The sequence below is a fragment of the Rousettus aegyptiacus genome, unplaced genomic scaffold, assembly GCF_014176215.1.
Source record: "Rousettus aegyptiacus isolate mRouAeg1 unplaced genomic scaffold, mRouAeg1.p scaffold_m13_p_13, whole genome shotgun sequence".
Taxonomy (NCBI): Eukaryota; Metazoa; Chordata; class Mammalia; order Chiroptera; family Pteropodidae; genus Rousettus; species Rousettus aegyptiacus.
In genome coordinates this window covers 17,465,899-17,492,516 of record NW_023416288.1, presented here as the reverse complement: position 1 = coordinate 17,492,516, position 26,618 = coordinate 17,465,899, and the positions used below count along the sequence as shown (strand labels likewise).

The following is a 26,618-nucleotide window of genomic DNA, read 5'->3' as shown; positions in this document are numbered from 1 at the left end:
GATGTCCTTGGCTTACCCATCCTCTATATTGGTATTTCAATCCTCTTCTTTATCCACTCTATAGATTCCCTCTAATATACTCTTCATCTCAGATAATGTGTTCTTCATTTCTGACTGGTTCCCTTTTATAATTTCCATTTTGATTTTTATGTTTTTTATCTCTTTTTTGAAGTTCTCGCTGAGTTCAGCTATACTTCCCCTAAGTTCATTGAGCATCTTTATAACCAGTGTTTTGAATACTGCATCTGTTAGATTATTTGACTCCATTATATCTGGATCTCTGTTCTCTTCTCTCATATGGTTTCTGTTTCTTTGTCTTCCCATTTTGGCTGCCTTTCTGTATCTGTTTCTATGTACTAAGCAAAGCTCTTAAGTCTTCCGGGCTTATTAGCGTGGCTTTGTCTAGTAGGTGTCCAGTGGTGCAGTCCTGAGAGGGATTCAGCTACAGGCCAATTTTAGCCTCAACTTGTGTGCCTACGAGGCTACCTATTAAGATTCAGCAGGCAATCCATAGATGCTGTACTTATAGTTACCTCAAAAGTCCATACCAGAAGACGAGGCCTGCTGCCACCAGTATGGGTCTTGAAGTTGGCTCAGCTGGAAGGAACGGACTCATTGAGGACATACCAGGATGTGGCTTGGGTGGGGCTACGAGGTGAGGGAAGAGGAGTTTCAGGGAATCCTCTGAACAGAGCAACGTCTGTTATCCAGTTCAATGAGTTCTCAGCTATGGCGGGGCAAGTCCACATACTGGGAATGTTGAGGGCTCAACAGAGGAATAATGGGTATGGCTGGCATTTCTTCCCAGGAGAGAGCCTCATCTCCAGCCATGGCTCCAACAATTCAGTTTCTCCCCATAAGTCCCTGGTGCCACGCGAGCAGCCCACCTGACGCTGGTGCTCAGACTAAGCGAGTCTGTCAACATGAAAGTCTGATTGCGGACATGGCCCCTTTAGAGGAACGTCTGCAGCTGCTGCTGCTGCCATAGCCTCTGTCCCACTCAGCTTCTCCAGACTGGCCAGCCTTGCATCTTCACCCCTACATTCTACCATTACAGGTTGATTTCTTATTTCTCTCCCTAGTTGTAGGGATTCTGTTCATCTAGATCTCCTGTGACTCTACTCGCTGTTTGCTCAGTGTTTCTATCACTACTTAGATTTGGTCATTACAGGGATAAACAAAGCCTCTATCATCTATGCCATTTTTCCCTGACTCCAGAAGAACTTTTGCTCTACTATTTGTAGCAGTATAAACTGGTATGATAACTTTGGGAAACACTTTAGCATTACTTAGGAACGCTGATCATGTGCGTGGTTAACAAACAGCACTTGCCTTCCAAGCAATCTTCTCAAGAATAGCTGTTGCTCATGTGCATCGAAAGAGATGAATGAAAATGTTCAGAATTACGGTATGCCAATTATTCATCAGTAGAAGCATAGATAAGTCAGATGTGGGAATTTCATACAATGAGTGTTAAATAGCTGTGAAAAATTAACTACAATTAGATCAATATGGATGAATCTCAGAAACAATGCTGAGTGCATGAATACATGCAGTCTAATTCCAGGAGAAAAAAAAAACTAAGCATTATATATCTTAGACAATCCAGAAACTCTAAACATATTTGTATACTGATGTAATTTAAAGTAGGAAATTTAAAGTGTAAAGATAAGAAGGTAAACTGTTCGAGGTAAGTCCCTGAGCCTGAAGAAGAGAATGGACTTCAGAAGACTACGTCTTCCTTTTATTGGGGATTAAGAGTGTTATATAGGTATAAACTGTATGACTCCTTTTTTATTTTTAATCATCCCAAACCCGCCTATCACTAATTTACAGGTTAGCAGGAACTGCAAGGAGAAAACCTTTTGATTAATAATTTCAGTAAGATGTCCAATCATCCTTTAATATTTTAGTGTGCATTTTAGCAAAGAAATTCTAACCACAATACAAGGAAACATAAGCACAACACAGATATCAAAATCAGGAAGTGAACACTGGTGTTTGTTAACTTAGGATATTAATGCTGATTACTTTCAGCTAAGCCTTGCACTTCATTCGCGTTTCACCATTTGTCTCAATAATGTCCTTTAAAGCAAAAAGACACAGTTTAGAAACACATGTTATATTTAGTATCTACCAGTCTGGAACAATTCCTCAATCTTTCTGTAATATTTATGACCTCAGCACTTTTTAAGATTACAGGCCAGTTATTTTGTAGAATGTCCCTCAATTTGAGTTTGCCTGATATTCCAAAATTCTTAAGTTTAAGCTCTGCATCTTGGCAGAAATACATCACAGAAGTGATGCTGTGTTCTCACAGTATCCTATCAGGTGGAACATAATTCTCATTTGTCCCATACTGATGATGTTCACCTTGAGGACTTGACAATATCGCTGAAAAAAGACACACTGACTAGGCTTCTTCCACTGGAATGTTAGCCTTTCTCTCCTTTGTCTTAATAAGTATTTTGTAGGGAGCTAATTTGAAAAGTTATAATATGTCATTTCTCACTGAAGTTTTCATTTATTCATTTATTTGTTTATATCTATATAGACTTAATGGTTTTCTATTTCATTCAATGTATTAAAATCTGTTTCTACAGCATTTATTTTGATGCTCAAATTGTCCTAGATTTGGCTAGTGGGAGCCTATTCGAGTTGGTTTTTGAGACCTTTTGACATGTCCTCATCTTTCTTTGTACCCTCTTTTGCTTTCTGGTGCAACGTTTCATGTTTATCTTATATTTTTCCAGTCCCATCCCTGGAATCAGCCATTTTTCCAACATTCCCTGGTCCTTTATAGGAAAATAAAAAGCATTTAGAAGTCAAGACCTGGGTGCTAGTTGTGTTCATCGCTATTGGGGTATCTCTCCTCCCCTCTCAAAGAATGATCCTAGATAAGACGTTCGTAGCTATATTTATTAATCTGAATATACTGAATATCATGAGTTCACACAGGAATCTCTAATTGTCATACCATGTCACAAGTTGCTCTCTTTCCATATTTGTAACCCACTTCTCTAATAATGAGAAATCGGCTTTCACTTCTTTGCATAATTCCTTATTGGATCAATTCTTCTATGTAATCGACCTCCTGTTTCACCCTGCCACCCCCTGCCCAGCACAGATGCCTTCCTCTCCTTATCTGGCTCTGACTCTTGACCAAGATGGCCTTAATGAACCCCTCAGCCTGGCTAACTCTAGATGGGCTTCCTCCTAACCGTGGGCACCTGACTAAACGCCTGCCTTTTCTTAAAACATCTGTAACTGCCAATTCTTTCTTTGCCCTTTAAAATCCATGCAAATATTCTCCCATTATTTTGCCAGTTTTACAACCCAGGATTCTTTCTCCAGAGCCAGGGAATCATGTCTTTGAAATGTAAATATCAAAGCAGATTGCGCCTCTGTCTCCCAGTCTCTGTGGGAAGGTGGAAGCCTAACTTAGATGGGTGCCAACTAGCAAACCCAGATGGCTTAATGACAGAGAAGAACATTGGTAAACTCAGAGGTAACTCAGTGTGCTCCACACATCCCATTGACCGACCTTCCCCTTGCTAGTTCAGTACGTTTCCACTAGCTCACCTCAGGGCTTAAAAACCTTCTCACCTTTTGCTTCAGTACAACTGAGTTCGATCTCCCTCCCCACTATTGCCATGGTCCTGAAAATCTTCTTTGCCTATTTAGCTTCGTCCAATAAAGTTTTTGTTTTGACACACTTCCTTTTGGGTTACTCTCTCAGAGGGACACTTATTACTCTGCTTGAGCTCTGACACCCCATACGAGGTTGCATGTACACCCTCCTCACCTCCCTTGGGCTCTGACTCTGGACACTGGTTCACCACTATAGGTGGACACTTTTTTCACAATGTCCAGCTTCTGACTCTCCTCCTGAGGTCAGCCCTTAGAAGAGCCATGTTCCTGGGCCCTGACTTACTGGTCTGGGCCAACTGGACTTCCCTCCTCTACCATCAGACACTGATCTTTCTCTGCTCATATAATGCTTTTAGGCTGAATTGTTTGAAAATAGGAGAGAAAGAAAAAGAAGGTAACAGTAAGAAGGAGAAGAAGAATTCATTCATTTTAGTCCAGATGTTATTGCCTTAGCTATGCATTAGAACTGCTCAGGGAGCTTTTAAAAATTACTCTTGCCTGGCCCTTTTCCTAGAGATATATGATTATCCAATAGAGGTCTTGGGCGTCTGCTTTTTATCAACCTCCCCAAATGAGGTTACTGTGGAATGTGAGTTGAGAACCACTGCTCTATTAAGTACATATAGTAGAAAGTAGGAATCCAGGTGAGTTTCAGGATCTGGAGAATGGAGCATGTGAGGAAACCTGCCTGATGACTTCAATTTTGTCCATTTGGTAGGAAGAAATGTTGTCAGGTGAGAGTGATAGTGGTCAAAATTGTCAGGGATGGGAAGCTGAGAATTAAGAAAATATGCTTATTCTGAGAGACAAAGCTTAAAAAGGAACTATAGATTATGGAGCAGTGTACTTTTTCTATTTGACGTTACATGCTTCAGGACCTGATAAAATTTTTTGAATATGAAATTTACGTATTTTTCAGGTACATATAGAAAAAAATAAAGCAAACAATGGAAAATAGAGATTGTGTTTAGGTAATATGGTTTTGTTTCCCGTCCTTGTATATTCTGTATGTCTGAAGTTTGAAAACGAACTCTTATTATTATATTCATAATGGAAAAAAGTTCTAATTTTGGAAAAACAATGAAAAAATGGTAACCTGACAAACAGAAGAATTTAGGGGCACTGTGTCAATTTACTATCATAACAAAAGGCTATCATAACAAAGCAGCACAGACTGGGTGACTTAAAAACCAGAAATTTATTTCCTCTCAATTCTGGAGGCTAAGTAACCTAACAAATACTTAGATCACACTAAGATTTAAATTTCCTCCCAGTATTTCTGTTTTCTTTCCTGTAGATTCCCTCCCAGCCCCCCAATTCCCAAGTTTTTCTTCTTATGACTTAAAACTCTGTTTGGTGAATAGCTTCTAAGCAATTGTTTGAATTTATCGATAATTTTTGCTCACATTTTTAATGTTTTACACCCTTCCAAATCCAAATAAATTCCTTCTCAACCAAAACCGAAACTCACTGTTCGTTCACTTCCTCATTCTGCTTCTGCAGTGAGCTCTGACACACCCTCTGGTAGAGTCAGAGTATCTATCAGAAGCTTGGAAAACTTCACAACTTAATGGCTTAATTTTTTAAAAAGTGCTCTTACAATGATATGTCTTCTAGCTGACAGAAGAGGATAAGAACACAAAGGTTATAATTGACTGTTTCAAGTTTTTGATATAAAAAGAGGATGTTTTCTGGAAAATCTTGGTAAGTTACTGAATCAAACTTTATTTTTTATGCTTCTGAGGAGACAGCTATTTTTTAAAACTCCAGCTGTACTTTTTATATTAATGTCATGTGTTTGTATATGACCCATTACTTGTAAAAGCAATGAAATTAATTAGAAATATCAATGGATTACATACATGTCAATATAGTTAACTAGGGCTGACTTTCTAAGTGGTGCGAGTGTTTCTGATTGCATTGTATGATGAGGAAGATGATAGAGAAACGATACAAAAAAGTTCAGGAGTTTAAGCATAAAAGATTGTAAAGGAACCAGAGTTAATGTGCAATTATGCAACATTCTGTCTTCATAACGTAAGATGTTATTAATAGTTTTATATTTAGTCAAAGGTAACACACTGCAGAGGCTGATTATTGTTCTATGTAAGTGTTTCCTTAAAATCCATCTCACATGCAATCTGGTTAAACACAAATGAAAACTCGACTTCGGGAAATGAAACTTTACTTGTATGTAGTTTCAGTTCGTGAGACCATTAGAGTATGTGTATAGTCCTCCTGGGCAGGAGCCTGGATTCTGAAGGTCTTTGCCCTACTATCAGCTCTAAAAGTACTGCAGAGCAGAACAGCTCCTCAGGGAGTGACATGTGAGGTGCAGCCGAGGACTTCCCTGAGATGAGGGTAAGCGGGTACAGATGCGGGACCCTAAGAGCTCCTCTGATTTGGTACTTCAATATCTAAAGAGAGAAAACTGGAGTAGTCACTCAAGAATGGCATCGTATCTCTCCTTTGCCAATAATTAACGTTGCTGCTACTAATAAGAAGAGTTATGTTCGTGATTGTTTCAAAACAGGAAGCGGAGGGCTCCCAGGAAGCCCAGTTATGTCAAGTCATTCTCAAAATTTGTCAACACCAGTCATGGCAATTTTGATCTTTACTTAGCTCCAACAATACAAATGCAGATGCTCTTAAAGTTTATAGAGTGCAAACTATTTAAAAATCATTATTGAACAGATTCAAATCATTACATGTTCACAACTGTTATCATGTGGAGAGAGGGGAGTTGAGAAACTTTTGACACTGTTATCCATCCAACGATACTATTGAAGAGGTTAGTATATTATATTGAGACAAATATGTCAATTTTTCCATTTAACAGAAGAAAAGCTCCCGATCTGGGGAACAAATGTCAGTGACCTTATTAGAGAAGAGTATTTCTATCTCCCTGGTATCTATTAGCAGAATCTGAACAAAAGGAAGTAAGAGAACGCGGCCACAAAGTTCCCCCTGCAGCATCCCCTACGCTAGACACCGCACACAATGGGTTACTAACTGTACAGAGACCGAAGAGCTGGAAGAAGAGATGGACTGCCGTGGAAATGTCACGGTGTTTCATTTTTAGAATGTTGAGCCCTATTTGAACTTTGTGGTCACTGGTGAAACCAAAAGGGAAGATCTGGAGTCTGTCCTCTCAATCTTTAGAATATCCAGAGAGAGGGTGGATGGTTAAATTACTGAAAGGAGACTCTGGCTCAGAAGAGAGTGGGTCTGTGGAAAGGCCCCACCAGGAGAACAGCTTCCCAGAGCAGAGAGAGCAGATGAAAAGAGCAGAGGTGCTGAGGCCCTGACCCTGAGGACCTGGAGTAGAAAGGGACCGCCCTTGGGGAAAACCTCATATAAGTAATGGCATCATTTGGGGACTGAGAATGATACAACAGAAAATTGAAAGAGGGTATTGTGAAACTGGAGTACTAGAAGAAAACATTTATTAATTTTCCTTTCCTTTTGATAAAACTTCCTTTTTATTCCTTTTAATCAGATGATTGAAGCTAGAGTTAGTTCCAGCCTAACAGGTAGTACAATAGATAATTTCCCCAGATTTCTGTCTGCTATTTAAGCTAAATAAAATATTTGCCCTAGCAAAAAGAGCAAAGTCCTTTGACCCATCGACATTGCTAACTCAAGAGTTTTCAAAAATTCATTATTTTTAACAACTCTAAGGAAATATGTTCTTTTCAACAAATTTTAATTAGGAAGCTACTATGTGTAAAATAGCGAACAAAACTGTACAAAGATTCCTGTTCTCGTGAAGTGCACCAAATAATAGGTAAGACAGAAAGTAAACAAGATGAGTAGGTAAAACTGTATGGAATATTTAGTTGTGAGAACTCATAAGCAGATTTTTAAAAAACTAGAAGAGGAATAGGAAATTGTGGGAGATGGGATAAAGTTTTCAGTAAGCTGGTGATGTAGTGCCTCAGTGAGAAAGTGACATTGACAAAGGACCTGAGAGAAGTGTGGGGTGTGACTCCTATAAGTGTCCAAGGACATTCCAGGGGGCAGAAACAAGTGCAGTGCCAGAAGCAGGAGCAGGTACTACCGGCAAGGAGCAAACAAGGAAGTCAGCAGGCTGGACCAGATTTAGAGAAAGAAATAAAAGTAAGATGTAATATCAGGAGGGAAACAGGGTGCCAGGTCATGCGAGGCTTTGTAGTTCATAATGAGCTCAGCTTTCACTCTGGGTCAAATGGAAAATCATTGGAGGAATTAAACAGAGCACTGGTATATTATTTACATTTGAACAGGGTTACTCGGGCTGCTATTCGGAGAAGCCCCCAAAGGGATCAATATCAGCAAGAGGGAAACTAGTGAGGGAGCTACTCCTGTAATCCAGAAGAGAGAAGATGGGGGCTTGGACCAGGTGGCAGTGATAAAGGTGTTGGCCCGTGCTCAGATGCTGGACAGGTTTTGAAAATACAACCCGGAAGATTTGCTCCACATTGAATGTGCAATGTGGAAGAAAAGAAAGAAAGAATGCTTACAACATATATATGGTTGTCTGTTTCTTTTAATACTAAAAGTATTTAAACATAGAAGAGATGTGCTAGGTGAGGAATGTTCCTTTCTCTATTCTTTCAAATCTTCTATATGTTTGAAACTTTTGATGGTTGAAAGTTAAGGGGAAAATACATCCTATAAACAGTTCCTAAGCAGCAATCCAATCAATTGCATGTTAATTTGCTGTAATATAATTTTTTTGATGTATCAGATTCTCAAAAAATATGTCCTCAGGCAAAGCTAGAAATGAACCAGATCTGTTCTGCCTACATCTCTACTTCCTCATAGACGCTTTCCGGAACACGATTCCTGCAAATCTGTAAGAAGAATCGACTAACCTAACAGCTCCAGATTAAAGAACCTCATGAGGACTTACTTGTGACGTTTTCAGAAAAGCCCTGGTAAGTTTCTAATTATAAATATATCTGCTTCATTAACTTTCCTTAAAAGCTATCTTTAAAAACTAATTCTAAACACTAAAGCAGAACTTTGAAAATGAATATACTTCAAAGTATACAGAAGGTATTTCTAACAAAACAATTCTAGGAGGGATGAGAAATCACGTTGCTTTCATAAACATACTGTTAGATGTAACTTGTGCTGACTGCAGAATTCTTTTAAAAAGAAACTGTCCCACAAGCATGGTGTGGAGTGTTTCTGAAGGTGGAAGACACTGGGGATGAGGCCAGAAGACCTAAGTAAAATATAGACCAGGAGGTCAGGAAATGAAGCATACTAAACTGTGTAGAAAACTGTAGCCAAGTGCAATTATGCCAAATTCTGTTTTATATAACTCAAGATGATATTAAAAGTTTACAACTAGTTAAAGATTAAACTCTCCATAGTTTAATTATTTTATTTCAGGCTTTCCTTCACGACTAGCTTGTACAGAGACGATGTGAAAAAATACATAATTTTAACGTGCATTTAGTAAAATGAAACTAACTTGCTTTATAGTTTCAGTTCTGAAGAACATCAGAAAGGGCAGGGGCCTGCTGGTCTCCTGCCAGGGTTGCTAGCGTTCTTCCCTAGAGATAAGGAGGATGTTTGTCAGCTGCTGAGGCCTAGCCTCCTAGGGTGGGCCCCGGTGCCTCTCCTGAGAGCTGCTGCTTTGATCCTTTTTAATTGTGTCCCAGAGAGAAAATAAAAGTCCTTAGAGAATGGAATCTAAAATTAAGTACTCATAAGGAGAACACTGGGGTGTAAAATTTTCCAGCACAGAATGAAGGGGATAAGGTGAAGGTCTTCTCTGCAGCACCAATCAGAACTACACCTTTACCCATTTGAAGGAGCAGATCAAAAACAAACAACCACTAAGACAACAATTTCCATTCACCATGAATGGGAAGACAGGTTGGCTGAGAGGAGACACAATTTAATTGTGTTGTCGTTCTCCTAGGCACAACTGCTCCCCCTTTATTTACACTACATAGCTTCTTTTTAATTAATTAATTAATTAATTAATTTTTTATGTTGACATTGGTTAACAAAATCCAATAAGTTTCAGCTGTATATACATATTTACACTGTGTGTTCACCTTCCATAGTTAGATTTCTTTCTGTCACCACATATTTAATCCCATTTAACTTGTCTAACTCCCCTCTCCCTCCAACGCCCTACCTTCTGGTAATCACTAGTCTATAGTCCATGTCCATGAGTCTCTGTTTATTTGTCCTATTCATTTGTTGCTTTTAGGTTTACAGCCCATATATAAGTGATATTATGTGATTTTAAACTTTTGCTGTCTGACTTATTTCATTTAGTATGATTATTTCAAGGTCCATCCATGTCGTTCCAAGTGGCATCATTTCATCTCTTCTTATGGCTGAGTAATATTCCATCGTATATATATGTACCACAGCTTCTTTAGCCAATCATCTGTCATGGGACACTTCAGTTGCTTCCATGTCTTGGCCACTGTGAATAATGCTGTTATAAACATCGGTGTGCAAATATCTTTTCAGATATGAGTTTTCAAGTCTTTAGGGTAAATGCCCACTATAGGGATCCCTGGATCATATGGCAGATCAATTCTTAGTTTTTTGAGGAACTTCTATACTGTTTTTCACAGTGGCTGTACCAATTTGCAGTCCCACCGGGGTTCCTTTTTCTCCACATCTCGTCAACATTTATTACTTGTCCTGTTGATTATAGCTATTCTAAGAGGTGTGAGATGGTTTTGATTTGCATTTCCTTAATAACTAGTGAGCTTGAGCATTTTTTCAAATACTTGTTGGACATTCGTATGTCCTCTAGGGAGAAGTGTCTGTTCAGATGCTTTGCCCATTTTTTGACTGGATCATTTATTTTCTTGTTGTTGTTATTGAGTTGTATGAGTTCTTTGTATATTTTGGATATCAGGCCCTTATCAGAGGCATCGTCTGCAAATATATTTTCCCTTTTGAATGGTTGTCTCTTTACCTTGTTGACAATTTCTTTTGCTGATTATAAGCTTTTTAGTTTGATATAGTCCCATTCATTTATTTTTGTTTTTACTTCCCTTGCCTTTGAGGTCAGATTCATAAAATCCTCTTCAAGTCCAAGGTCCTTAAGTTTAGTTCCTATATTTTCTTCTATACATTTTATTGTTTCAGGTCTTACATTGAGGTCCTTAATCCACTTTGAGTTAATTTTGGTGTGTGGTGATAGGTAACAGTCTAGTTTCACTATTTTGCAGGTGGCTTTCCAGTTTTCCCAGCACCACTTATTGAAAAGGCTTTCCTTTCTCCACTGTGCTTTTGGCTTTTTTTGTTGAAAATTATTTGCCCATATGAATATGGGTTTACTTCTGGACTCTTGACTCCACTGGTCCATGTGTCAGTTTTGCTGCCAAAACCATGCCATTTTGATTACTGTCATTCTATTATATAATTTGAAGTCAGACAGAGTGATGCCTCCAGCCTCATTCTTTTTTCTCAGAATAGCTTTGGCAATTCGGGATCTTTTGGGCTTCCATACAAACTGATGATTTTTCATTCTATTTCTTTAAAAAATGTCAATGGGATTTTGATGGAGATTGCATTAAATCTATATAATGCTTTAGGTAATATAACCATTCTGTGTTGATTCTTCCAATCCAAAAACATGGAATATCTTTCCATTTCTTTGTATCTTCTTCAATTTCTTTTAATGGGGTTATAGTTTTCATTATATAGGTTCTTCCCATGTTTCGTTAGATTTATTCCTAGGTATTTTATTCTTTTTTTTTTTTTTTTTGCAATTGTGAAAGGAATTATTTTTTCCACTTCCCTTTCAGACACTTCATTGTCAGAGTATAAGAACGCCATGGATTTTTAAACATTAATTTTGTATTCAGAAACTTTACTATATTTGCATTTTGTTTCTAGTAGTGTTCTTGTGGAGTCTTTAGAGTTTTCTATATAGAGAATCATGTCATACAAAAATAGTGACAGTTTGGCTTCTTCGTTTCCTATTTGGATGCCTTTTATATCTTTCTCTTGTCTGATTGCACTTGCCAGGATCTCCAATGTTACGTTTAATAACAGTGGCAATAGCGGATAGCCTTGCTTTTTCCTGTTCTTAGAGAGAAGGTTTTTAGTTTTTCACCACTAAGTATAATGTTGGCTGAGGGTTTATCATGGATGGCCTTTAATATATTAAGGTAATTTCCTTCTATGCCAATCTTGTTAAGTGTTTTGATCATAAATAGGTGCTATATCTTGTCAAAGGATTTTTCTGCATCTATTCATATGATCATACGATTTTTATTTTTTAATTTGTTTATGTTAATTTTATTTGTATCACAATAATAGATTTGCATATGTTGAACTATCCCTGTGCCTCTGGGATGAAGCCCACTTGATCATGGTGTACAGTCCTTTTAATAGGTTGCTGTATTTGGTTCGTTAGTATCTTATTTAGGATTTTTGCATCTGTGTTCATGAGAGAAATTGGTCTGTAGTTTTCTTTTTTTGCATTATCTTTACCAGGTTTGGTATCAGAGTAATATAGACCTCATAAAATGAGTTGGGAAGTATTGCCTCCTGTTCGATTTTTTGGAAGAGTTTGAGGAAAACAGGTATTAAATCTTCTTTGAATGTTTGGCAGAATTCACTGGCAAAGCCTTCTGGTCCTGGACTTTTACTCTTTGGTAGGTTTTTGATGATTGTCTCAATTTTCATACTGCTGATGGGTCTATTTAGATTTTCCAGTTCTTGATTCCATCTAAGAAGATTGTATTTTTCTAAGTACTGGTCCATTTCTTCTAGATTTTTAAATTTGGTGTTATATACTTTTTCATAATATTCTTGTATGATCCTTTGTATTTCTGCAGTGTCTGTCATAATTTCCCATTTTTAGTCCCTGATTTTGTTTGTGTCTTTTCTCTTTTTTCTTTAGTGAGTCTAGCTAGAAGTTTGTCAATTTTATTAACCTTCTCAAAGAACCAGCTCTTTGTTGTACTTATTTTTTCTATTGTTTTTTTTGTTTGTTTTCAATTTCATTTATTTCTGCTCTAATTTTGATTTTTTCTTTCCTTCTGCTGACTTTAGGCTTCATTTGCTCTTCCTTTTCTAGTTTTTTAAGATGAAGAGTTAGGTTGTTTATTTGGGCTCATTCTTGTTTTTGGAGGTAGACTGTAATGATATGAACTTTCCTCTTATGACCGCTTTTGCCATGTCCCAAAAGTTTTGATATGTCGTACTATCATTATCATTCATTTCTATGTAATGTAGCCTCTTGACAAGCATAAGTCCCCTGTGTTGAAAAAACATGCCAATATTTCAGAGTGTAAGTCTGATCAGATAATGTTCACAAAAGGACTTCGTAAACCTCAGGAGAGTAAAGTATACTAAAGTTCTCTATAAATATTAACATATCATCACTCAAAGCTAAGTTGAAGACACTGATTGTGCCAAGGAACTATGTCAAAATATTATTAAAACCTTTTTGCCTAAATCTTTGTCACCTTGGATTAAATACATGGCTCCAGCCAAATATGAATCATAGATCATATAAGATGCTCATATAATTGACAGAGAGCAAAATTCATATGAAAGCATTTCCAAATATATAATACCTTTGAAGAATTATGTATCTTCTCAGATCCCATTGCAGGAGTGGGAAGCTGAGAAATTTTTTGATGTTATAAAAACATCTTCATCTTTGAACAATGAGGGGCACTGTGAGATGAGGTAGAGATAAAAAGACCAGTTTGGGGTGAACAGATGTCATTCACCCTATTTGAGACAGGTGCTTCCATTTCCAAGGGTATCCTTGGCAGAATTCAAACAATAAAGGAGAAAATGAGGGGAAGCTATCTCCCTGTAACGAGGCACAGAGACAAGCCCTTCCACCAACCCACATCACACACAAACACACATAGTGTCTCTGGGCATGTAGTGGCCAATAAGCAGGAAATCCTTCATGTGCTGATTCCTGTAGAGAAGCGGTCCCCAACATTTTGGGCAGTAGGGACAAGTGCTCCTATAAGAATCTAATGCCTGATGATCTGACGTGGAGCTGAGGCGGTGATGCTAGCTCTGGGGAGTGGCTGCGGAAACAGATGATGCTTTGCTGGCTTACCTGTGGCTCACTTACTGCTGTGCGGCCCAGTTCCCAACAGGCCACAAACCACTACTGATGCACTGCCCAAGGGTTGGGGACCCCTGCTTAGAATGCTGGAGCATGGTCGAATTGCTGTAATCACTGGCTAAAACAGAAGAGAAAATCTAGAGCTTTTCCTGCTAATCTTTGGAGTGCGTGGAGGAGACAGTGAGTAGCTTAAATTAACTGAGAAAGGACTCTAGCTAAGAGAAGATATTGCCTCAGACCTGGACAGAGTGAGTCTGCGATAAGGACATCTCCAGAGGAGACTCTATTTGTCCAGAGCAGTGAGAGCAGTTAACACAGCAGAGGGGAATACTGAGGCCTTGAGGGGTCTCGCTTGCTGAGGTCTAGGATCAAAAAGTCCTGTATGAGAAACATGCTCTTTCAGAGATGATCAGTGAGACAGCAAAGCCTAATGAGGGACGTAGGAAACTCAGGTCACGGCAATGTGCCTGTTGGGTGAAGAACGTATGTCTACCAATTTTTCTTTTAAAAAATTAAACTCCTTTCTCACTCATTATGACCATCTGGACTTGTAAGCTGGAGTAGGTTCTGGTATAAATGATGATGAAATGAAGATACTTCAAAACCACAGTGAGGTATCACCTCACAGCTGTTAGAATAACTATTATAAAAAAGACAAGGAATAACAAGTGTTGGTGAGGATGTGGAAAAAAGGAAACCCCTGTGCACTCTTGGTGGGAATTTAAACTGATTCAGCCACCGATGGAAAACAGCAGGGGGATTCCTCAAAAAATTAAAAATAAAACTACCATACACCCTAGGATTCCACTTCTGGATATTTATTCAAAGGAAACAAAAACAGTATCTCAAAATGATATATGCAACCCCATGTTTACTGCAGAATTATTTACAGTAGCCCACACATGGAAACAACCCAAGTGTCCAATAAGGGATGAATGACTAAAGAAAATGTGGTATATACACATTATGGAATATTATTCAAGTATAAAAGAAAGAAATCCAGGCATTTGTGACAACATGGATAGACCTTGAGGGCATTACGCTAGTGAAATAAGACATAGAAGGATCTCGCTTATATGTAATCTAAAAATAATAATAATAATTCATAGGTACAGAGAACAAATTGGTAGTCACCAAAGGCACCAAAGGCAGGCAGGGGATAAGAGCGGGTGAAATGGGGAAAGGTGGGGAAAAAAGAAAAGAAATATCCCAAGTCTTTTGTTCCATGGGCAACGCTAACACATGAGTTTCCAAAAATACAGTTCAAGCATTACACTATTCTAAAAACTGTAATTTCTTCATTCAACTAAGATTTATAGAGTATTTATTTTATGTCAGGCCCTAGTGATTCACCAGGGAACGAAAGGTAAAAAGCTTGCTCTCCCGGATATTACATTTTAGTCACAGACAGAGAATGGGAAAGATAATTAAGTAAAATATATAGTGCGTGAATTCTAAAAGAAAAAAGAAAGAGCAGTGAAGCAGGAAAAGATGATGGAAAGTGCTAGAGGAAGGACTGAAATTTTAGAAGGGTAGCCAAGAAAGGCCTTACTGAATTTAACTAAAGGGCTGAAGGAAGTGAGAGCGTGGGCTATGTATCTAGAGAAAGAGCATTCCAGGCAAAAGAAATGGCTACTACAAAGACCTAATGCAGCAGCATGTCTGGCATGTTTGAGCAACAGCAAGACAACCTGGGTGGCTGGGGTAGAGTAAGTTGAGTGAATGGAGGTGATGTGTTAAAAAAAAAACACTGGAGTGAGCACATCATGCCAAATCTTATGTAAGGACTTTGGCTTTTCCTCTGAGTGAGATAGATGAGCAATCATTGCATGATCTTGGGCAGAGTCTCAGGATTACACTTACATTTAAACAGGATCATGTTGGCTGCTGTATTGAAAACAGAGTGAATGGGTAGAGGATGTGAGGACATGATAGAGGGGTGAGGAAAAGTGAGAAAGTAGTAGGATCAATGGGTTAAAGTCTTGGCATTAAAAGGAAATATTTTAGAGTTCGAGCACTAAAGGTAGTGAGCCTAAGGGCATAGGAGATGGTGGTGAGAATGGAATGTTGGAATCTGAGTTGATGGAAGGCTTGTAGCCATTGGCGAACCTGTGAATTTCCTAGGGGTGCTATAACAAAGTACCACAAACTGAGTGGCTTAAACAACAAAATATGTTGTCTTACAGTTCTGGAGGCTGGATGTCTTCAACATCAAGAATTGGTTAGTTCCTTCTGCTAACTGGCTCAGGACTAGGTGTATCTTGCAGACCGAAGCCGGAGTGACTAAGAGGATTCGAGACACTACAGCAAGTAAGTGTTGTCAAGGGAAGTAGAAGATGTTATGCCCAGTGGTTGCATGACTACAGGCAGGGTAAAACATTCTGGTGTGCTTACAATCTTCATACCAGAAATGACTAGCATGGGTTTCCTCTCTGGCCAGTCATAAGGCCGGAGGCCTCGGTTTAGTTCATCCTTCACATGTGACCTCAAGAAGACCTTCAGGGAAGCTTTTGCAAGCAACCCCAAACATAGATGGGTCAAATTTTAAGTTTGGCTAGATTTTGTGACTTGTTATAAACTAAATTTTTTAAAAACATAGTTCCTTAAATTTTACATTTAAAAAATTACAAATCTTTTTAAAAATAATTTTTAATTAAATTTATTGTACGTCTACAATTCTATAATACATCATCTGTACCACCACCCAAAGTCACATCTCCTTCTGTCACCATATATTTGACTCCCTTTATTCTTTTATACCTCTTCCCTTCTCCTCATCCCTCTGATAACAGCTAGAGATTACAAATCTTTTAAAATGTGCATATTTCTTTCTTTCTAATTTACTATTTTAGGGATTTTCTTTGATCCTTAATACTTTTAGTCTATTTATCCTGTTAATACTTTCACTTTCCTCTTTTCTCTTATTTAAATGACATTATAGATTCATCTTCTTAATTCTGATTTAGTAGGTCTGGGTGGGCCCTGAAAATTTACGTTTCTTGGACGTGGTCCTATAGTGTAGCAGTTAGCACATCTGCTTTAAAGTCTAACACATTTTTTATTGTCAAGCAATGCTTAAATAATGTTGATTAGCAAAGAGAATATATGATAAGGCAAGGAGAGGGTAACCAATATATATACTCAATTAACTTCTTACATTTGAGAAAATAGTTCCATAGGGTAGCAGTTAGCATGTCTGCTTTACATGCAGAAGGTCCTGGGTTCACACCCCAGTGGATCCACAGTCCATGGTCTGTGGCCGTGCCACCCTGAACAAGCCCAATGTCTGATCTCGAAAGCTAAGCAGGATCAGGCCTTAGATGGGAGACACCTAGGAGACCAGGTACTGTAGGCATAAATATAAATAAATAAATATATAAATAAACAAATAAATAAAGATAATTTATGTTTCTAGCAAGCTTCCAAGTGATGCTGACATTACTACTCTAGAGACTACATTTCGAGAACTGGTCAAATAGAATATTCCAGACAAATTTTAACCCATTTCTTCTTTAGAGAAAAATAGTATACTTGGCTGCCAGCGTTAATTTAATTTTACATAAACACAATTTTTGAGACTGAAGGAAATCTGACCGGTTTTCAATACGAAAATAAAATATAAAAACTGTTTTCGGAGTTATTTCTAAAACAGAACTTGTCTCTAATCCTAATGTGACAGAAATGTATACACAAATCAAATTCATCAAATGACTCTTTGGCTAACAACTTTTGAGAACAAAGTTAATATCACATAGGAATGCTACATTTCCTAGGATTTGACATTTTCAGCGATCAAGAATTACTATATTTTGGAAATGGAAACACCACTACTAAAAACAGAATGCTATAAATAGAATGATGTCATTTGTTTCCAAAACCTATCAATATTCTAGCACAATGCAAAAATAATAATAAAAGCGAGATATTTCATGGTGAACTTTGGGAGTAAGTTAGGACTGAAACCCATGAGTTATCTTGGTGTAAATGCTTCAGCCGCAAGCGCCACCTGCAAGTAATCTCGGAGCAAATGGGAAGTGGGTTAAAAAGTACTAAACCCTGAATGCCACTCCCACTCTCTCAGCCAATTACTTCAGAGTTTCAGAATGTGGAGCCTCCCTCTCGCCCCCAGTGATTCTAATGTTCAGGCAAGCTAGAGAACCCCTGCTCCAGGATGTTCCATGGTATACAGCTCTTAAGATTCAACAGAGTACATAATTATAGAACCTTAATTAGTTTACAGGAATAATTTAGGCCTAAATGGTTTTAAAAGTAAAAACTCAAAGTATTTTCCTTATTTAATTTCAGGCAGGCCAGGCCAGTTTGAACTACAGCATACACTTGGTACCTCCGAGGGCCACAAGAATTAGCCAACCAAATCGATAATTCTAACGTTTTGCTATCACCTTGCCCAAAGCTCCACCCTTGCTGGCCTAACTGAGTTCCATAAGAGTACAGGCAATGAGCTAACCAACTGCCTTGTTACTGTGTAGCAAAGCAAAGATGGCCAGCTTCCTAGCTGCAAGTGGAGTTTCTTATGCTCCCACCCACCTCCACTTATCCAGTTTCATATTTTAAAGTTTATTTGCAATATTTAGCTATGGGAACCAATTTCTGTATTACTTTTCTTTTTTTGAGTTAAAAAAATCCAACTTTCATCAAGTTAAGCCTAAAAGGGGAAATTATATAAGGGTCAAGGGGCATGTCACTCTAGTTAGCAGCTACTGCATATTTCATAATCACAATTACAATCATATAGGAAACATGAACACTAATTGGGACTTAAAACAGTTAAAATAAGTACCAGTTTTAAGAATCAACCTTGAACAATGTTTTATACACGCTGTTTATATAAAATTATATACATAATTGACTATGTGATTTCAATGATAAAGTATAATACTAAAATACTTATTGCATTACTTTTCCTAAGGAAAGAAGTTGCAGCTTTGATATGAGTGAACAAGTAAATCTACCCAAAATGACCAATGACTGGACCAAAGAGCATGTGAAACGATGGGTAACTGAAGACCTTCAGATTGACGAGAAATATGGGCAGATTCTACTCAAAGAAGAAGTGACAGGATTAGTCCTGCAGGAATTAACTGAGACAGACCTTAGAGACATGGGGCTACCACGGGGTCCAGCACTTTTGATAAAACGTATGTATGGCAAATTGAATAATAGTTTCCCTGAAAATAACAATCAGGGTTCTGGACAATTAGATCATACAAACCCCTCCAAAAGTGAACATGCAAAAAAGCCACAACAGACAAAGAAGGATGAGCAAAATTCAGTGTCATCCAATATTGCTCATGATTTCAGTGAGACTACAGATACTAAAGAACAAGACTCGGTTCTTATGAAAGAAAATGAATTAAATGAAGTAGCGACCACTAAAAACACAAAAAAGAACAAGCTGAAAACTGAACAGTTGACTTGTATGCCATATCCTTTTGATCAGTTCCATGACAGCCAACGTTACATAGAACGTTATTTTATACAGCCTGAAACAGGACCACTCAATCTCATAGACCCTATACATGAGTTCAAAGCCCTCACAAATACAGAAACAGCCACAGAAAAGGACATTAAGATGAAATTCAGCAATGAAGTCTTCCGATTCACATCAGCTTGTATGAACTCACGCACCAATGGTACTATCCATTTTGGAGTCAAGGACAAACCCCATGGAGAAATTGTCGGTGTAGAAGTCCCCAGTAAGGATGCCTTCATTGACCATTTCAATCTAATGATCAAACAGTATTTTGAAGAAAGTGATATCAATAAAGCCAAAAAGTGCATTCGGGAGCCAAGGTTTGTAGAAGTCCTACTACAGGACAATACATCGTCTGGCAGATTTGTCATTGAAGTAGATGTTATTCCAAAACAATCTGTGTGTAAAGAAAACTATTTCTACATTAAGATGCAAAACTGTAAAAATGAAACATGGAAACAAAACCAAGATCATTCACTATTTGTGAGAGAAGGGGCTAGCTCCAAGGATATCCTGGCCAACGTCAAGCAACGGGATGTGGAGTTCAAAAAATATACAAAAAATTTAAAGTCACTAATAGCATCTAGAAAAGAGGCTGAAGAAAGATACGAGGTGAAGGCAAATAAGAAGGAGAGTGAAGGACAAAAGCTGGTTAAACTTCTCATAGGAAACCAAGACTCACTGGATAATTCTTACTACAAATGGTACATTCTTGTAACAAATAAATGCCATCCAAACCAAACAAAGAACTTAGATTTTCTAAAGGAAATTAAATGGCTTGCTGTATTGGAGTTTGATCCTGAGTCTGAGAGCAAGGGGGTGGCCAAAGCTTACAAAAGAAGCCGAGTAGCAAATCTGCACTTTCCAAATCAGTATGAGGAAAAGACAGCTACTCTAAGGGAGAAAATTTCTAGCCTGAATCTTTTTGATCAGCCCAGCTGGATCTTCTGCAACGGCAGATCAGACTTGAAAGATAACAGGTATAAGCCCCTAGAACCACATTTGTGGCAGAGAGAAAGAGCTTCTGAAGTCAGAAAACTGATTTTCTTTCTCACAGATGAAAACCTAATGACAAGAGGAAAATTTTTGGTAGTGTTTCTATTACTCTCTCCAGTGGAAAGCCCAGGAGACCCACTCATTGAAACCTTCTGTGCTTTCTACCAAGCTCTCAAAGGAATGGAAAATATATTGTGTATCTGTGTACGCTCAGATATTTATCAACGGTGGAAAGATCTACTACAAGCAAGATCGACAATGGCAGATGAATTAACAAACCATAGTATTTCCACTTTAAATTTAGAATTGATAAACAGTACTATCCTCAAACTAAAACCAGTGACTCAGTCATCTGAAAGGTTTTTACCCTCCAGTGGATTATCTTCAGTTATCCTAGAGAAAAAGGAAGAGGATATGTTTACTGCACTGGAAATTCTCTGTGAAAATGAGTGTAAAGACACAGATATTGAGAAAAATGAAACGAAATTCCAAGAATTTAAAAAAACAAAAGAAGAGCATTTTTATCGAGGTGGCAAAGTATCCTGGTGGAACTTCTATTTTTCTTCTGAAAACTATTCTTCAGCCTTTGTCAAAAGGGACAGTTACGAAAAACTTAAAGATCTGATAGATTGTCAGGCAGAGTCTCCTAAACCAATGTTTGTAAAAGTCATCAATCTTCATCATCACCCAGGCTGTGGGGGCACTACATTGGCTATGAATATCCTCTGGGACCTAAAGAAAAACTTCAGATGTGCTGTATTAAAAAACAAAGCAACTGATTTTGCAGAAATTGGAGAACAAGTTACCAATTTGATTACTTATAAGGCAGCCAGCCATCAGGATTACATTCCTGTACTTCTCCTAGTGGATGATTTTGAAGAACAAGAAAATGTCTACGTTCTACAGAATGCCATCCATTTCATTTTAGCAGAGAAGGGTTTGAGATATGAAAAAACATTGGTAATTATCTTAAACTGCATGAGATCCCAGAATCCTGATGAAAGTGCAAAACTAGCAGACAGTATTGCACTAAAATACCAACTTTCCCCCAAGGAACAAAGAGCTTTTGAGTACAAACTGGAGGAAATTGAAAAACAACACAAGAACTGTGAAAACTTTTATTCCTTCATGATTATGAAACAAAATTTCGATGAAACGTATATAGAAAAGGTAGTCAAGAATATCTTAAAAGGACAGAATATTGACAGCAAGGAAGCACAACTCATTTCTTTCCTGGCTCTACTCAACTCTTATGTTACAGATTTTACAATTTCACTGTCACATTGTGAAATATTTTTGGGAATCACATACACCTGTACACCCTGGAAACCTGAAAGTCTAGAAGACAAGATGGGAACCTATTCTACACTTCTAATAAACACAGAAGTTGCAGACTATGGGAGATACACAGGTGTGCGCCTCATTCACCCCCTGATTGCCACGTGCTGTCTAAAAGAACTGGAAGGAAGCTATCGCTTGGATAAGTGTCAAATTGTACTGAAGATATTAAAAGAGAATTTATTCTATGTTTCTGGCATAGGAAGAGACAAATTTCAACATGATGTGCAAACTCTTCTGCTTACAAGACAGCGCAAAGAGTATGGAGATGAAACAGACACTTTGTTTTCCCCATTAATCGAAGCTTTACAGAATGAGGAAGTCGAAAGAGTCTTGACTGAAGGAAGTATTCGATTCCCACAAAATGCATTCATTTGTCAGGCTTTAGCAAGACATTTCTACATTAAAGAGAAGAACTTTGAAATTGCTCTGCATTGGGCAGATAAGGCCCAAAAGAAAGCACCTAAAAATTCCTATATCTCAGATACACTTGGCCAAGTCTACAAAAGTGAAATCAAATGGTGGTTGGATGAAAACAAAAACTGTAAGGATATCACTGTTAATGACCTAACACGTTTCCTAGAAGCTGCTGAAAATGCCTCAAGGGCTTTCAAAAAAGCTCAAGAGCAAACTGATAGGAAAGACTATGAAACAGAGACCTGGTCACCGCAGAAGTCCCAAAGAAAATACGACATGTATAACACATCTGGTTTCCTGGGTGAAATAGAAGTTGGTCTTTATGCTATTCAGATTCTTCAGCTTACTCCCTGTTTCCACAAAGAAAATGAATCATCTGAAAAAACTATGGTAGAATTTTTATCAGGAAAGAGTAATATTCCTACAAATTCAAAAAATGAATACTATTTGGCTCTTCGCAGGTTCACGCCTTATTTACAAAATTTACAATCAGATATGAAAAGGTGCTTTGACTTTTTTCTTGACTATATGAATCTTTTGAAAAAAAGGGATACACAAAAAGAAACAGGGGAAATCTTATTAAGGAAGAAAATAAGTCGTTGTTTCAGTAAATACATAAAATATTTCTGCAATTTGGATGTGGATCCATTGCAAAGCAAAGAGAGGCAGTTACTCCAAGAGGTGAATTATAGGAAAAGTCTAGAAGCTTTGAGAGCAGATAGGTTTTCTGGACTCCTAGCATATCTTAATCCAAATCGCAAAGATGCCGCAACTATCATGGAAGATATAGTGGACAAATACACTTTCCTCTTACAGCAAAATCCAAACAAACGTCTGGTAAAAGAAAAACAAAATTTCATTTTGGCTAACATTATTCTCAATTGTCTAAAACCCAACTCCAAGTCCATTCAACCACTTAACAAACTTAAAAAACAGCTCCGAGAAGTGTTGCAATTCTTAGAACCAAGTCATCAATATCCAGACCCTTATTTCTTAGCCTGCCTTCTGTTCTGGCCAGAAAATGAAGAGCTAGATGAAGATGCCAAACTAATGGAAAAATATGTTTCATTCTTAAATAGATCCTTTAAGAGACAGTACAGGAGCATGTGCAGATCCAAGCAGGCGAGCACATTTTTCTACCTGGGGAAGAGGAGGGGTCTCAACAGTCTTGTTCACAAGTCTGAGATAGAGCAGTACTTCAGTAAAGTACAAAATATAAATTCATTCTGGCAGAGTGGAGATGTGTGGGAAAAGAAGGAAGTCAAAGATCTCCTGTGTCGTCTCACTGGTCTGGCTGAAGGCAAGGAAATCTCTATAGAATACGGAACAGAGAAAAAAATAAAAATACCAGTGACATCTGTTTATTCAGGTCCACTCAGAAGTGGTGGGAACATAGAAAGAGTCTCCTTCTACCTAGGGTTTTCCATTGAAGGCCCTCTAGCATATGATATAGAAGTGATTTAAGAAGATATAGTAGCTCGTATATGTTCATTCATTTCTCCCTCTGATTTTATTCCTTATTCCCTTGGCATTTTGATGACATTACTGGCTTACCTCTAATCACAGATTTTGCTATTGTCTTCCCAAATAAATTATAAGCCTTTGTAGGTCATGAAATGGGTCTACACACAGTGCTTGGCACGCAGTAGTGTCAATGTTCGATGCCTTAAATATGCGCTTTCAGACTAACAATTGGTATCCACAGGCCACATTATTACTGGTCATAGGCCAATAAAATGTTTCAATTTTATCACTCTTATAAATTTTCTCAATTATGAATTATTTCTTCACTGTCAAAGCAGAGATTTAAATAGGACAAATGTAGAAGAGAAACCCCTTCTTAATTTATTGAAACAAACCCAGAGCTCCACACCAGAGTGCCAATTACTCATCTTGGTATCAATAAAAACGTATGTGGAAGGTACATATTCTGTTCCCATCCTCCATCTACCCCTTCACACACACGTACGCACACACACAATTCCTTGTACCCCCTTACCCTTCTCTCAGGCATTGCTTTGGGAGGGGGAAGAGAGCAGGAAACAAAATGCCCACAAGCTCGAACTCCCTTCAACAACTTGCTTCCAACTACAGATGAATCTGTCTTTGTCCATTCTTGCCTCCTGTCAACGCAGTCTTATCTTCACCTATTCTTTAAGATTCCATCTTCCCTGGCATCTTTTTTCCATTTATTACCCTCTTTACTTCTCAACCTGTGCTATATGAAGGCTGTTCTGTCAAATATTCCTTTATTTTCATCCAACATTTACAGAGTATTGCTATTCTGATTTCTCCACCACGAGTCAGTTTGAAGGAAGTCTTCCCTGACTACTGTAACTCCTGTCTGATTACATGACTTTCTTCATGGTAATTTGTGCTCTTAACTTTCCAGGAATGCCATCACAGAAACTTGTTCCTAGACTTACAGCAGCCAGGACAGCCTCAAACAGCATTCTAGAGCTTGGATTTTAGGAGCTATCTATTGCCTATAAACTGAAACACATGCTAATATGAATTAAATTGAATACTTCACAACTATATGTTTGCTTATCTATTTCTTTATATCTTCTTCTGATGTAACTTCGATATTCCAGGCTTCAGACCCAATTCCTATTGTCATAAAGATGTCTTCTTCCTCTCAGAGTTCTTTTCACCAGTTTCTATGACTCTTTGGGCAATAGTTATATCTTCGTAAACATAAAAAATAAAGTTTGATTCAGTTAATTAAATTACCAGGAGTTTCCTGAAAACTCTTTATACAAAAACTTGAAACAGTTTATTGTAATCTTTGCTCTCTTATTCATCTGCTGCTGATACTGCTCCAAGCACTGCTTCCTTCTTGTGCAGCCCACCTGTCCATCTGGTAGCAGGCTCTTCCCAGGGGCTGCACTCCTCGAATGGTTCATAGGCCCGTGGATGGAAGCCTGTCCCTTAATCCTTCACAACTCAGCTAAGACTGGGCTAAAGTATTCAGCAAGATTTTGCTAAAGACTTTAAATAAGATTTTAGAAAAATTAGAAGAGAAAGAAGAAAAACTGTTACATGTTTCTGTTATCGATGACTGTCCTCAGAGTTTATAGGCTCAGCTCCTCTATGAGGTTCCTTAGGGGGGCTTCTCTCATCTCAGCCCCTTTCAATAACCATGTCGTTGTGTGGCCCTTGCTCAACTCTCCCAGATGAGACAAGCCCTAAACATGAATCCTTGACTCACAGATTAGGCTACAAACCCTATAACGTCCTCAGAAAGCATTGTGCTTTTTCTGAAAAATACAATAAAATAAAATGCAGAGATATCACCTCACCCAACAAAAAAGACAAGGTTGTACATTATTATGCAGACAAGTTCAATTCCCCATCTCAGAAGAGATTGTCTGGTTTATCTTCTAGAATCAAAGAGCCCATTAAAGTGCTTTCCCCAAAACAAGTGCCTAGTCTTCCTTCAAAGGTGAATTCGTGTTTTACCTAGAGAAAACCAGAAAACTTAGGTTTAAATCTAGTTTATCCCATTTTCGCCATCTTTATTTCAAAAATATTGGGATCCAACTTCTACTCAGGGAAGTCCATTAAAAAATAGAAACAATAGTTTTAAACTGATTCTTTTCTTCAAACTCTCTCCCTTTTCTCTTTTTTCTAAGTTGCCATCGGGGAAAACAAAGTCAAGGAAGAAATTATTGGATTGCGTATTTTTAATACTATATGTTAATTCTACCACCTCATTCCACAACTCCCTATTTATGAGGACTCAGTGCCCTCAAGTTATCTCCAGCCTGTTCAGGGCTCCACATAGTCCGTTCCTGAATCACCAGCTCTGCCCACATAGGTAAATTAACTCACAGCTCATAACAGCACAACAATGGTTATCTCAGTAGGTCTTATCATTTGGAGACAGGGTGAATGAAGACAGCCACTGGAAAAAGTTCACACTTAGAAAATAGACAGGCTTTCAATGCAAGCCTAACTATGCCAGTCATTCACCAAGTTAGTACACGCAAGTAAGTTAGAACCCTGATGTTCTCATTTGTAAGATGAAGAAATTAAACTTTGTTTGCAAGCATCTGATGAGGATTAAATTGGATAGCACAAGTTACATGTCCAGCACTCAGTAGGCTCTTATTAGAAGGCAAATTTAAACATCTTTATTGAGATAATTCACATCCCCTAAAGTTCTTCCATTTAAAGTATACAATTTAATGGTTTTTTAGTATATCTTCGTTGTGCAACCACCAGCACAATCAATTTCAGAACACTCTCATCACCCCAAAAGAAACTCTGTACCCATTAGCAGTCAGTCACCATTTACCCCTTTCCCCAAGGCCCTGGCACCCACTAATCTTCTCTCTGTCTCTATGAATTTGCCTATTCTGGACATTTCATATAATTGGAGTCATACAACATGTAGTCTTTGGTGAATGGCTTTTTTCACTTTGCATACTGTTTTTGAGGTTTATCCATGTTATCTCATGCATCAGTATTTCATTCCTTTTTATTGTCTAAAATTTCATTGCATACCCCAGTTCCTATTTCATTTTGACTTATACAGTGACCTGACACAGAGACCCACCATGCCTTAAAGAGAATTGCTTCTCGTACAAATTTCAGCAAAGCCTCAACATTTTTTTATAGAGCTAAGCACACATCTATTTGATCTAG

General features: G+C 37.9%; 2 protein-coding genes across 10 annotated transcripts in view; both read left to right on the top strand.

The window, feature by feature from the left end:
• The window catches only part of SAMD9L (sterile alpha motif domain containing 9 like), a 34,532-nt gene extending 10,026 nt beyond the window's left edge, over nucleotides 1-24,506 (top strand). For 2 of the 9 annotated variants that reach the window (XM_036230348.1, XM_036230352.1), the window contains 4 exons: nucleotides 5,269-5,355; nucleotides 8,404-8,570; nucleotides 15,910-16,033; nucleotides 18,654-24,506. In XM_036230348.1, coding sequence (XP_036086241.1) covers nucleotides 18,675-23,432 — 4,758 coding nt within the window. In that variant the 5' untranslated portion in view covers nucleotides 5,269-5,355; nucleotides 8,404-8,570; nucleotides 15,910-16,033; nucleotides 18,654-18,674 and the 3' untranslated portion in view covers nucleotides 23,433-24,506. Of the gene's footprint in view, nucleotides 1-5,268; nucleotides 5,356-8,380; nucleotides 8,571-15,909; nucleotides 16,034-18,653 lie in introns of all 9 variants that reach the window. The other 7 variants (XM_016161312.2, XM_036230349.1, XM_036230351.1 and 4 more) reach the window with 5 other exon arrangements.
• SAMD9 (sterile alpha motif domain containing 9) overlaps nucleotides 1-26,618 on the top strand; it is a 51,766-nt gene that overhangs the window by 10,002 nt on the left and 15,146 nt on the right. The window lies entirely within an intron of this gene.